Source organism: Zonotrichia albicollis, chromosome 16 (genome assembly GCF_047830755.1).
Source record: "Zonotrichia albicollis isolate bZonAlb1 chromosome 16, bZonAlb1.hap1, whole genome shotgun sequence".
Taxonomy (NCBI): domain Eukaryota; kingdom Metazoa; phylum Chordata; class Aves; order Passeriformes; family Passerellidae; genus Zonotrichia; species Zonotrichia albicollis.
In genome coordinates, this window is record NC_133834.1 from 1,744,266 (window position 1) to 1,757,815 (window position 13,550).

The window sequence follows — 13,550 nt, forward strand, 5'->3', positions numbered from 1 at the left end:
CTCCAACCTCCGTGCTCACACTAAAACAAATCTTCACTTGCAGCATTAAATAAAGTTTAACACGTTTTCAGCTTAAAAGAAACTCAAAATTCCAGTTAAAGACCCTCCAAAACTGTCCAGACCTTGGAAATATCCAGGAATATCCAGTTCCCAGGGCTGTGTGTCTGTCTGTCTGACAGCTGAAAGCACAGGGCACAGCAGAGTTTCTGACCTCCTGCCTGGCAGAAAAGGGATGCAAAGCGAGATCCCCTCAGGATTTCAGGGATGGCCAAGCAGTTCTGTCTCCAGGGATTCACTCAGCAAGGAAATCTGAAGCAGGGACAAGACACCCTGACTGCCAGCAGCCACTCCATCCTCCCCTCCCCAGGCTGTCCTGCCCTCCCAGCTTTTCTAAAATTACAGGATCTGGCGATAGCATCTCCCAGGATGTGCTGCAGCTCCAGCCCTGGCAGGGCCAGCACACACTGAGGAAGCTCTGTGCAGGAATGCTGCAATATTAAAACAGGACAGTTATCTTGATGACCTTCCCTCCTCCTCCCTTCCCCGGGCTGTTATCAAGCTCTGTTATCCAGGAGGGATAATTAAAACTCCAATTAAAACGAGGATGGGGAAAAGCAGCGCTCTGAAAATCCTGATTTTCCCTGCAATGACTCACTCAGGCAGTTCATCCCTTTTTGTTTACTAGAAATCTTTCAAACAGGAAAGTCTTCATATCAAAGATGTTTTGCAGCATAAAAAACTCCCACTCTCATCATGAAGGGGCTTCAAGTCAGCTTTACCCGGAGCTGTCTTTGAGGCCCCTTCACTCCCACACTGGCACCTGAGTTTTCCAGTTTTCCCAAGGATTTGGACCAAGAAATTGCACAGAAAAATCTCTTTGTGCTGAGGCTTCAGCTCTGCTGAGGAGAGGCAGGAAAGGAGAAGCAGAATCACAGAATCCTGGAGCTGCTGAGGCTGGGAAAGATCTCCGAGCACCAAGGCAGCTCTGCCCATCCCGGGGGCTGCCGGAAATCGGGAAGTTTTCAGGAATACAAATTAAATCCCAGCTCAAGGCAAGCGACCAGGTGGCCAAGTGAACCAGCAGAGGCCCTTTCACCTCTGTGGCCTTGCTCTGAATCCAGGGTTATTAAATTCCCACTGCTGGTGGTGGCTGCAGGGACACGGGGTCGGGCACTGGTGGCACTCCTCGGGATAATGAGAGCTCCTGGCCTGGGGAGGGGAATTGGGGTCTCTGTCACAGGAATTTACAGCAGGAGCAGCAGAAAATGTTGCCCCTGGATTGAATTAAGGGCCAGAATGAAATATGGGCTCAATTCCTCCTGCCCTGCCAGGTTTGCTCCCTGCAGGGCATGGCCAAGAGCTCGGGGCAGGATGGAGATGCAGCACCTGCTTGGGCCTGGAAAACCCCAAACTCCCCTAATTAATTAAGGGCAATTAAATCCAGCAGCATTTCTCACAGGGCAAGGAAAATTACATTTAGGATTTTTTTTTTTAGATTTACCTTAATGGTGGATAATAAAATCCCTGGCTTTAATCACTTTGCCCCCACACCAGCCCTGCTCTGAACATGGAATAAAACATTCCCAAAGCAGGGAAATGTTCCCACATTTACAGGATGGCAACAAACAGGATCCAGGGGGATCCATCAGAGATCCAGCCCCCACCTGAGGGGAGGGAAGGGCTCAGCTCCAACACCAAATCCCCAAATCCTGCCCTTCCATCCTCCCCTGATGGCTGTGCCCAACTGTGCCCCTTCCAGCCTGCTGTACTTGGGTGATTCAAAGCAAAAAAAAAAGCCAGAATAATTAAAATGTCATTCAAGCCCTGAGCCCATATGAGTCACTGTTCCAAAAAATATCTGAAAAATTCCTTCAGGAGTGGGGGATAATTATATTCCTCCCTATCTATTGATTTTTCTCTACAATGCAGATGTCAGATTTTCCACGGCTTTTTTTTCCTTTTTCTCCTCTTTTTTTTTTTTTCTTTTTTTCCTTTTTTCCCTGGAGTGAGTGTCAAGGAGGAACAAAGCACTTCTTTGAGACTTTTTCAGCCCAAAATTAATTCTGAAAAAAAATGGTACAGACAGGCCAATAGCACGGGAAGCTGAGCAAAAGCTTGGTGACTCAAGCTATGTCTGCAAAATTCCCTATTGATCCCAGCTCCAGCGGGAAGGGTGGGGAATGGGGCACCCACGTTATAAATTTAGAGTCAATTTAAAGACCTTTCTGTGTCTTTGCTGTAGAAAAGATGGGCAAAAACCCACCCAAAGTTCCCAACTAAATTTTAGATTTTCATTTTGCTCCTGCTATAAATAAGGGAAGCTTCCAGGGAAAATCCCAGCTCCGTGCACTTCCCACCTCTGCTACCCACAGGAAAAGCGGTTTCACCATCTCTCAAAAGCCAAACCCTCACCAGGGTATTCTGAGACAAATTTAGACCCCAGTGTGTGGGAGAGGAAGGAGCTTCCCAAGGTGACATCTAAAAATAAAACCATTTCAGGATTATGGGGCAGGGCTGGAAGAGGCTCCTGGAGAACCTAAATCTGAGGAATCCAACAAGACCAACTTGAGCTGGGGGTCTAAAACCCCCTCAGAGCCCCAGACCTTCCCCATGTCCCTCCCTGCTGATGGATCAGGGTCTGTGGGGCAGAAAGGATGAGCTGGATCCTGGGTTTTCTGTTCTGCAGGGAATGTCCCACAGGGAACAGGTGACACAGCTGTGACAGCAGCAAGCCAAGGGTGAGCACCAGAGCAGCTCCTGATGCTCCCACCAAGCTCACTGAACTCAGGTTCCTGCTGCTCCTTCCATGAGAAGAGAGGAATAACGGGATGCTCCATGCCTGGAAGGGTCTGAGGCCAGGCTGGGTGGGCTGGGACAATCTGGGGTGGTGGGAGGTGTCCCTGCCCACGGCAGGATGGGCTTTAGGGTCTGTTCCAACCCAAACCACTCTATGGTTTACCTTTAGGGTCTGTCCCACCCCAAACCACCCCATGGTTTACCTTTAGGGTCTGTCCCACCCCAAACCACCCCATGGTTTACCTTTAGGGTCTGTCCCACCCCAAACCACCCCATGGTTTACAATTCCTCAGCCAGGGCAGGACAGCTTTGTGCTCCTCAGCTGCTTCTGCTCTGCACCTTGCCCAGCCCTGTTCAGCTCCAAGCCTGGCACCTCCACAGCATCCTGAGAGCGCTGTGAGTGCCCAAGGCCAGGCTGGATGGAGCTTGGAGTAACCTGGGACAGCAGGAGATGTCCCTGCCCACGAGGGACCGTTCCACCCCAAACCACTGCAGGATCCTGCCAAGATCCAGGTGAGCAAACCCCACCTGCCTGCTGCCTCCTGCACACAGGGGCTCTGAGGTGGCCCCAGGAGCTCAGGAGAACCTGCAGGAGCTCAGAAGAACCTGAAGGAGCTCAGGAGAACCTGCAGCAGCTCAGGGGATCCTGCAGGAGCTCAGTGGAACCTGAAGGAGCTCAGTGGAACCTGAAGGAGCTCAGGTCATCCTGCAGGAGCTCAGAGGAACCTGCAGGAACTCAGGAGATCCCACAAGAGCTCAGGTGAACCTGAAGGAGCTCAGAAGAACCTGAAGTAGCTCAGGAGAACCTGCAGCAGCTCAGGTGATCCTGCAGAAGCTCAGGGGAACCTGAAGGAGCTCAGTGGAACCTGCAGGAGCTCAGCAGAACCTCTAGAAGCTCAGGTGAAACTGAAGGAGTTCAGGAGATCCCAGAAGAGCTCAGGTGAACCTGAAGGAGCTCAGTTCATCCTGCAGGAGCTCAGGAGAACCTGAAAGAGCACAGGAGAACCTGAAAGAGCACAGGAGAACCTGCCCAGAACCAAACCAGAACCACCACAACCACAAAGCCCCGCACGGGCAGAAACCTCGCAGGAGAACTCCCTGGGGCTGACTTTGCTTCCTTTGCTTTGCTGCTGTTTCCCTCCATCAAATCCCCCCAAAAGCCCCTCCGAGAAGCCCCCAGCAGCATCTGGGGGGCTCTGAGGGCAGCGCTGGGTGAAAGGGATCCTGCAAAACCCTTGGCACCGGCGGCTCCTGCCTTTTCCAGCCACCAAGGAACAACAAGTCCCGCTGCCAAGGGCTATTACAGACGAATGGAGAGAGATCAGAGGCACAAAGGAGGTTGCTAAGGAGTCAAGTGTGGGATCCCTGCAGAGAGGAGGAGGCTGCAGCTGGGACGGCAAAGGTCAGAACATTGCAGACATCATTTTCCAAAAATTCCCATGAAGGGCCGGCGCGGGAGCCGGGAGCTGGCCCCGCCGTGCTCGCCCAGGAATAATGAGAGAGGCAGCGAAGAAAGCTCCCTTTCTTCCCTCCTACCCACGCTAATGTAATAAAACAAATTAGAATAATTATTCTCCATTGCAGGGCCATAATGCCCGGGATCAGGGCACGCCTGTCACCGAGCTGACATCTACATCCGCCGGGTTCTGCTGCTGCACCTCGGGATCGCCCCAATTTCAGCTTTTATTCGATTCCATTTTTTCTGCAGGCATCCAGATTCTGTTTGCTTCAAAGTCTTCCTTATTTTTGCCAGAAAGTTCATCTCCCTTCTTAGCTAATCACAGCCCCACCCTTTCCAGTAACCTTTCAAATGCCACCCACGTCCTGACACTTTTAACAGGCTCCAAGCAAAAACAAAACAAGGAACACCAAGAGTTTCACACGAACCGCGAGGTTCTGAAAGGATTTGCTGCAGTGGGTTAAAAGAAAGATTTTCTAACAGCAAAGAAAATTCAGAACTGTTTAAAAATATATTAAATATCAAGTGATGTATAAATTATCTGGAAGAAATTGATCCTTTTTTTGTGAAAAGACATCTCGGAGAAAGATGGACAAATCCACAGGAAAAAACTGTGATAATTTAAAGGGGAAAATAATTGATTATTCTAGTTCTTGTTGCACTATTTTTTTCCACAAAACTGTCACTTTAAATGATCTTTTATCCTCCTGCAAAAGGGGAAAAGATCTCTTGTGCACATTAGAAACAGCAAAGGACTGAAATTATTTTTTAAGTCTCTGCCTGCCAAAAGCTGCTCCCAATCCTCTGTTCTGCAGCCGAGGATGTTCCTGAACAGCTCAAGGGGGCTGAGCCTGGATTTGGGAAGAGGGGGGGCCATTCTGGCAGAAAGGGAAATCTGGGAAGTGGGAAAAAAAAATCAGAGAGAAATTTTGTTTACAGGAAGCAAAGCAAGGGGAGGCGCGGCCAAGGCACAAATCCCAAGTGGAAAAGATGCTCTTGGGTTTCCCAAAAAATCCCTAAATTCATCTAAACTGCCCCTAAATTCCTCCTCAGGACCTCGTGTATGACACGAGGAGGAGCTCCTGGGAAGGGTTCTCCAAACTGGGAGGATAAAAGGGGGAAGAAAATAATTCCTGAGGGATCCATCCCAGACCCTGCAACACTTAAAGGTTATCACACAGAGAAGGTGTCCAGGGCACTGCACACAGGGCAGATTATTAAAAAAAAAATACATTTCTGTTCTAAAGAATGGGATTATCACAGAACACACCTATTAAAGCATCTCATTCCTGGGACAAACCCAAAGTTTGGCATTGGCCTCATGGCCCCAGGACCCATCTGGACACAGACCCCAGAGTCCTCCCAGCCCCAACACCTGCAGCAGCCAGGCAGAGATTGGCAGCTTTAAATCTGAATTTCCTTGCTTTGGGCACTTTTAAATTAAAGTGGTAATGTGCTTTAAATCCCGTTTCCCTGGTTTTTCACTCTGCTCTTCAATCCTTTCCTGCAGAAAGTAATCAAGATGTCTCAGCCTCACACTCAGTGCTCCAGCCACCTTCCCTGGTAACTCATTCCATATGGCTGGGATCCTCTGTGAGGCACAGCTCCACCTCCATTCCCTGCCCATTCCCATTTTCCAGCCTGCTGTTACACCCCTGATGCTCAGAGCTCCCCCATCTCCCCCGTGCATCCCCAGCAAGGATAATTTTTCCCTGTTTTCCCTGTTTCCTGTGGCTGCCCCATCCCTGAGAGGGTCCAAGGCCAGGTTGGATCAGCTGTGACAGTGGAAGGTGCTGGGGTTGGAACTGTGGCTGCCCCATCCCTGGCAGGGTCCAAGGCCAGGTTGGATCAGCTGTGACAGTAGAAGGTGCTGGGGTTGGAACTGGATGAGTTTTAAGATCCTTTGGATGAGTTTTAGGATCCTTTCCAAGCCAGACCATTCCAAGGTGATATTCCCTGTACAGAACATCATCAAGAGGGCACGAGTGACCCGGGGGTGCTTTGGATGATGGGCACATCCCAGCAGGGCTGAGGGATGCAGGGAAGTGCTGCTGGACACCAACCCAGCACCCTGAGCTCCCAGCCCAGGGGATGCAGCTCCTGCACCCAGGAACAGCCCAGGGCAGAGCCATCAGGAGAAGCCCCCCAGCGCTGCAGGATGAACCTGCTGCTCCAGGGCTCCTCCCAAACCCCCCTGAGATCCCATTCCGTGCTCCTGCAGCTTCCAGGTGTGCTCAGTGCTGCTGCAGTTGCAGGCAGGTGCTGATGACAGCCAAATTCTCACATTTCTGAGCTCCCTCAGCCCCTGCACTGATGAAGAAGCAGAAACTCTCTTTTATGGTTGGCTTTAACAATCCCTGGTGACTTCCAGGGCACAAGGAGCTACTCCAGGTTTTCCTCAGGATGTTGTTGGCAATTCATCAGCTCCAGCCCAGCCCTGGGCAGGAATTTGGGCTCCCCCAGCAGGAACGTGGCTCTCACCTGCAGCAGGAGTTCTCCAGAATGTATGGACTCCATGAAGTTGTCACCTACTCTCAGGCCTTGCAGCAAAAACCCAGGACTAATATTTGCTCGGTGGGGCTTTACCCACAAGGTGTATTTGATGGAGAGCTTCTGAGCAAAGCTGCTGCCCAAAACAACCCAAAACAACCCAAAAATGAAGCAGAAACTCTTCCACCTGGGAGAGTTTGGAATCACAGGATAGGGGTTCAATCAGAATCCCCCCAAAAAGCTCCAGGCAGAGCAGGCACCAGTGGGAACCCACGAGACTCAGGGAGATGCTGGTGCAGGGAAGCACAGCTCCAACCAATCCCTTGTTTTTTGGGGATCAGGGATTATTAAACTCTGCACTTTGGGAAAAGGGCTGCCAGGAGCTCCCTCAGGACCCCCAGCCTGCAATGAGGGGCTGGGAGAAGGGGCTGACACCCCCCAAACCCACCCAGCACCGAGGGAATGGAGCAGCTGGAAAAGCAACTCAGCCTGCTGGATCAGATATTTGTGTTCCTGGAGAGAGGGACGGGGCTTGGAGGGCACAGCAGAGTCCCCAGGCAGCTGCAGGTGACAAAACACCTCAGTGCCACCACGCCAAGGACCCTGCTGGCAGCGGGGCTGCTCCTCTTGGCAGGTCCCTGTGGCTTGGTGAGCACAGAATGTGTTGTGTGCTTGGAATCACAGAATTATCAGGGCTGGAAGAGACCTCCAGGACCACCCAGTGCCAAATCCAATGTCTCAACCACTTCCATGGTGACTTCACCACCTCCCTGGGCAACTCATTCCAATGCTGACCATTCCTTCAGAGAAAAATTAAATAATTCTAGTATTTAATCTGACCCTCCTGGTGCAAGGTGAGGCTGTGCCCTCCCATGCCTTCGCCTGAGGAGCGGCAGAAATCTCAGCACACACCTCTGCCTAACCTAACCTCCCACCTCGTGACTCTGATGGCATCACAAACCCACACCCGGCATCTTCCAAGCCTCAGGAAATCCGAGTGACAGAGAGTCACAAACAAAATGACGAAGCCATCAAACCACCCGGCTCTTCTGAGGGAAAGCAGCCCTGCAAATGTGTGTTTGCATCACTCACTGCCTAACGAGCTGCTGGCTCACACAAAGAGCCCCTATTCTGTGGTGTGTTCCTGGGAAGCATCCCTCTTTACATCCTGCTCTAATGGGTGATTAGGAACATCAAACATATAGATTGAATCACGTAATTATGCCTTTTAAAAAGGCAGCAATATTTGAGCTCAGCCCAGCGCTGGCTGCCAATCAAACCCAGCAGCAGCAGCGCCTGCCTGAGCTCCTCGCCTCCCACCACAGCTGGGATTATCCCACTTCTCCCTAAACAAACCCAGCCAGCTCCTGTGCACAGCACAGCAAGGTCTGGACGTGATTTTTGGGGAGGAGGTTTAGCCAGGAAACAGCAAAACTCCCTGATCATGAAATGGTTTGTGTTGGAAGAGACCTTAAAGATGGTTTTTGTTCCAACCTTCTCTCCAACATCCTCCTCCAAACCAGAGCAGCTCTGCTCAGTGCAAAGTCCCAGCTTGTCAGAGCTCCACGTGGAGAAAGATCCCAGATATGAGACACTGAGTGGAGGGAAAAGGGCTGAAAGTGAAATCGGCCCTGGGATTCAGGAAAGGACCATGGAAAACAGGAGAGAACTGGGATGGGAACCTGGAGAGGAGACACCACCTCGCCCACCCAAGGAACATTCCCAAAACGCTCTCCCAACACCCAGCACAAGGTGAGGGAAGCCCAGCTGCCCACAGGGAACCCTGCTTGCTTGGAGGATTTCCCAAGGAAAGCCTCACCCCAACCAGCCCGGAGAATCCCAGGAGAGCCATGTGGGAAAGCTGAAATTCCTGCAGGAAGCACCAACCCTGCCAATGCCACTGGGCAAACTCCTGCTGCACGTGCTGAGCTCCTGGCCAGCTCAGGAGGAACCCAAAGATGCTGTGGGAGCAGGTGCACCTGGGCTCCAGGAGGATCCTTCTCCTTCCCACTGCCTGCTCAGCCGTTCCCCCAGCCCAGGAGAAATCCTACACGGCTTCAGGCCCCAAAACATTAAAGATCCCATCAATCACTCGCTTGTGGGGGTCTCCATGTAATGACCTTTCCATGTTTTCCTCTGCTGTGGCTGTCAGGGATCTATCAGTGTCCCAGGCACACAGGGACATGTCTCTTCCCAAAAATATCAGGAGTTATTGCTCTCCTGGCAAAGCTGAGAGCAGCACGGGGACAATGGGAACAGAGATGTTTGGGAAGCACAGTTTTCCTTCATACCCAGGCTGCCCCATAATTCAGAATTTATGAGACACATCTGCAGGAAAAAATCTCAGGCAGATCCCGGTTTAGAAGGAAAGCAGGAAGCAAAATGGTGATCAGATCAATTTTTAAGGAAATTGGGGATGTTTGGCTACACTTGGTGTCAGTTCACTCAACAATCCACATCATAGCTGAGAACCACAGAATCCTGGGATCACTGAGGCAGGAAAAGAACTCCAAAATCATCATCCCACGACCAATCCCCACATTGTCAAGCAGAGCAGAGCCCTGAGTGCCACATCCAGGCAATCCCTGAATCCAAAGAAGCATCAGGATCCTGGGATCCAGCCTGCATCCCTCAGGATGTGCTGACATTTGGTTCAGATCCCGTTGGTGAAAAATGCCCCAAATAAAACCTTCACCCTGAAATCCCTGAAAAAAATTCCACACCAAAATTCCAAAAAAACCCAACCACTCCTCCCACAGTGGTGATCCCCAGCTTTCAAGTTTTGGGATGCTCTGGAAGGTCCAAGCAGATGGAGCTGATGGGAGAATGCCCCTGCCACACCTTGATTTTAATTTTAATGGGATGTGTCAGGTCCTGATGGATTCCCTTAAAGCTGCTTGGGAACTCCCTCTGGCACCAGGACAGTTCTGCAGCAATTGCTCAGTTTGGAAACACAGAGCAGAGAGTGACAGCTCAGGAAAGCAAAAACAAAGGAGAAGAAATCTGGAGAAAACTGGGAATTACCCACAGGATTCCAACAGCCACAATGCCCAAGCTCCCTTTAATTCCTTTGGAAGTGCCCCTCAAGTGCAGCACCAACACATCCCCACAGATCATTCCTTCCTGCTCTTCCTCCTCAAAACAAAACCAGGAGAGAGCTGAAGCATCCTGAGGAACAGAGCAGGAAGCTTTTCCTCATTTATTGGGAAAACTCCCAAACCAATGGATCCCAAGGTGCTGGATTGGGCAATTCCGAGCTGGGATGGGACATTTGGGATGAGATTTTTGGGATGGGATGTTCCTGCTGCTGGCACCTCCAAGGAGCCCAAGGGGAACTCCCACTCATGGCTATGAGCATGTTCTTAAAAATGGGAAAAACTCCCAAACCAATGGATCACGAGGTGCTGGATTGGGAAATTCATGGGACATTTGGGATGAGATTTTTGGGATGGGACATCCTGCTGCTGGCATCTCCAAGAAGCCAAAGGGAAATTCCCACTCACGACTCAGAGCATGATCCTGAAAATGGGAAAAACTCCCAAACCAATGGATCCTGAGGCGCTGGATTGGGAAATTCCCAGCTGGGATGGGACATTTGGGATGGGATTTTTGGGATGGGACGTTCCTGCTGCTGGCACCTCCAAGGAGCCCAAGGGGAACTCCCACTCATGGCTACGAGCATGATCCTGAAAATGGGAAAGACTCCCAGACCAATGGATCACAAGGTGCTGGATTGGGAAATTCATGGGACATTTGGGATGTGATTTTTGGGATGGGACATTCCCTGCTGCTGGCATCTCCAAGAAGCCAAAGGGAAATTCCCACTCATGACTCAGAGCATGATCCTGAAAATGGGAAAAACTCCCAGACCAATGGATCACGAGGTGCTGGATTGGGAAATTCATGGGACATTTGGGATGAGATATTTGGGATGGGACGTTCCTGCTGCTGGCATCTCCAAGAAGCCAAACGGAAATTCCCACTCATGGCTACGAGCATGTTCTTAAAAATGGGAAAAACTTCCAAACCAATGGATCCTGAGGCGCTGCATTGGGCAATTCCGAGCTGGGATGGGACATTTGGGATGGGATTTTTGGGATGGGACATTCCCTGCTGCTGGCACCTCCAAGGAGCCCAAGGGGAACTCCCACTCATGGCTACGAGCATGATCCTGAAAATGGGAAAAAACTCCCAAACCAATGGATCCTGAGGCGCTGGATTGGGAAATTCCCAGCTGGGATGGGACATTTGGGATGGGATTTTTGGGATGGGATTTTTGGGATAGGATTTTTGGGATGGGACATTTCCTGCTGCTGGCACCTCCAAGGAGCCCAAGGGGAACTACCACTCATGGCTACGAGCATGTTCTTAAAAATGGGAAAAACTCCCAAACCAATGGATCCTGCAGCACTGGATTGGGAAATTCTCAGCTGGGATGGGACATTTGGGATGGGATTTTTGGGATGGGACGTTCCTGCTGCTGGCATCTCCAAGAAGCCAAAGGGAAATTCCCACTCACGACTCAGAGCATGATCCTGAAAATGGGAAAAACTCCCAAACCAATGGATCCTGAGGCGCTGGATTGGGAAATTCCCAGCTGGGATGGGACATTTGGGATGAGATTTTTGGGATGGGACGTTCCCTGCTGCTGGCACCTGCAAGGAGCCAAACGGAAATTCCCACTCATGGCTACGAGCATGATCCTGAAAATGGGAAAAACTCCCAAACCAATGGATCCTGCGGCACTGGATTGGGAAATTCCCAGCTGGGATGGGACATTTGGGATGGGATTTTTGGGGTGGGACATTTCCTGCTGCTGGCACCTGCAAGAAGCCCAAGGAGAGTCCCCACTCACCGCTCCCAGCATGATCCTGAAGATGAGCCAGCGGAAGCTCCAGATGACAATCCTGGAAGGAGGAGAGCCCTGGGGCAGGCGGGACAGGCTCCAGAGGGGGCACAGGAATATTCCCAGGAATCCTGTCTCCAGGAGCTGTGATTCCCATCCTGCAGAGACAACGAGAAGTGAAGAAGGAAATAGTTATGGTGAGAGTGCTGGGAGTTATCCTGGAATTAAATTTAAATGGAAGGATTAAAATAAAAACCACCTTGAATGCTTTTTTAAGGTTAATTTGGGGGAAATCTGGCACCAGCTGTCCTAAACCAGACATCCCACACAGGGGAATTCAGGGGTTTGAAGCTTTGGGGTTGTGTTGTTCTTCTCCAAGCACAAACAACATTATATTAATTATTATATTTATATTAATTATAAATTTATATACAATATAAATTAATATATAGATTATATTTTATTATATACATTATATATATTATATATATTACTAATATATATAATATAAATTATATATATATATTAATTTATTATAATTTATATTAATTTTATAAAAATTAATAACTTCTATGAAGCAGAAAAAATGAGATTTAAGTGCCCTGGGAAGTCGCACAGGACAAACAAGCAGTGCCACGGATTCCCCAGTCATGGATGGATCCAGCAGTGCCATGGACTGGGGCTGGATTTTTGCCTAAATGGGGCAGTTTTAGCATCAAAAAATAGCAATTAGGATCCTGTTAGGCCTTGTCATCATCAACATTCAGTGCAATGAGAAGCTCAGAATTTTAATCACAAAAAAAAATCAAAATGGTACCAAAATCGTCCATTAGGCCACTTTTACCAATTGCTGGATTTTACACATCCCTGGATTTAACCAAATTACCCTGGACTGAGCCAAAAGCAGAGCCGTGAGATCCCACCATGAATCCACTCCCTGGATCCTCTGGAGCAGACAGACTCCACCTAATCCATGCAAATCTGTATTTTGCATTTTCTCCTCCATCCCAGCCTACAAATATTGCAGTGATTATTCCGAGAGAGGCAGAACACACAGCTCTGTTTTGACAGGTGAAGTCCAACCCTCACCACGTCTGGAAGCACCAAATTATCCCTGCCAAAACTAAATCGCTGCAGCTTTGTCCCACCTCCAATTATTCTGATTCTCAGATATTTCTGCGTGACAGAATTGTTCTCTGAAACCATTTTAAAAAAAGACATTAAATGGCACATTGGTGAGGAGAATTCCTGAAAATTCCTTGGTGCAGCCATTAAGGCACTGAAATTCTCAGCTCTGTCAATTAAGCCAGGCAGTGTCCATGGCTCCAGTTCATTCCCAAGGTTTCTCCAGCATTTCACCAGTTTGATCCCTAACAATTCCCTTCATCCAGCCCAAGGAAAACACATTCCAAACATATTCCAAACCCATTCCAGCTTCAGCCTGAGCCCCCTGATCCCCACCCCAAGATTTTTCCAGCCCCTGATTTGAAGTTGCCACACAACAAAAACCACTTTGAATTTGCTTGAAAATATTTCCAATAAGAGTCGTGAAACCTCCTTTTTAAAAATCTTAATCTGCAAAAACCCCTTAAAATCAAAATGCAATTTTAAAAACTCAGATTCTTGCACATCAAAGCCATTTAAAACTCCCCCTCCTCCCTGCCCACAGCACAGCCCCCCCAGATGCCCAAATTAATGGTTCTGGAAGGAGAAGCAAGGAATATTGTCCCAAAAAGCAGCTGCAGCAGGAAAGCACCGGCTCATCCCAAAAGTGAAAGGTTAATTGTGCCTGAACCCAGCTCCGGGGCTGACTGGCACCAAAAGGGTCGTAGATCTCCCTCATTCCTGCCAGCACAAGAATCCCACTGTTATCCCTGTTTTCATATGGAAATCACCACCCTGCCCCGCTGGGGATGGGTGTCGGGGTGGGATCCAGACTCCTGCATCCCCTGGGAGAGC

General features: G+C 49.7%; 1 protein-coding gene across 2 annotated transcripts in view; it reads right to left on the minus strand.

The window, feature by feature from the left end:
- LMF1 (lipase maturation factor 1) overlaps positions 1-13,550 on the minus strand; it is a 148,958-nt gene that overhangs the window by 92,530 nt on the left and 42,878 nt on the right. For both annotated transcript variants that reach the window (XM_074552638.1, XM_074552639.1), the window contains one exon: positions 11,601-11,749. In XM_074552638.1, the coding sequence (XP_074408739.1) occupies positions 11,601-11,749 (149 nt within the window). The remainder of the gene's footprint in view (positions 1-11,600; positions 11,750-13,550) is intronic.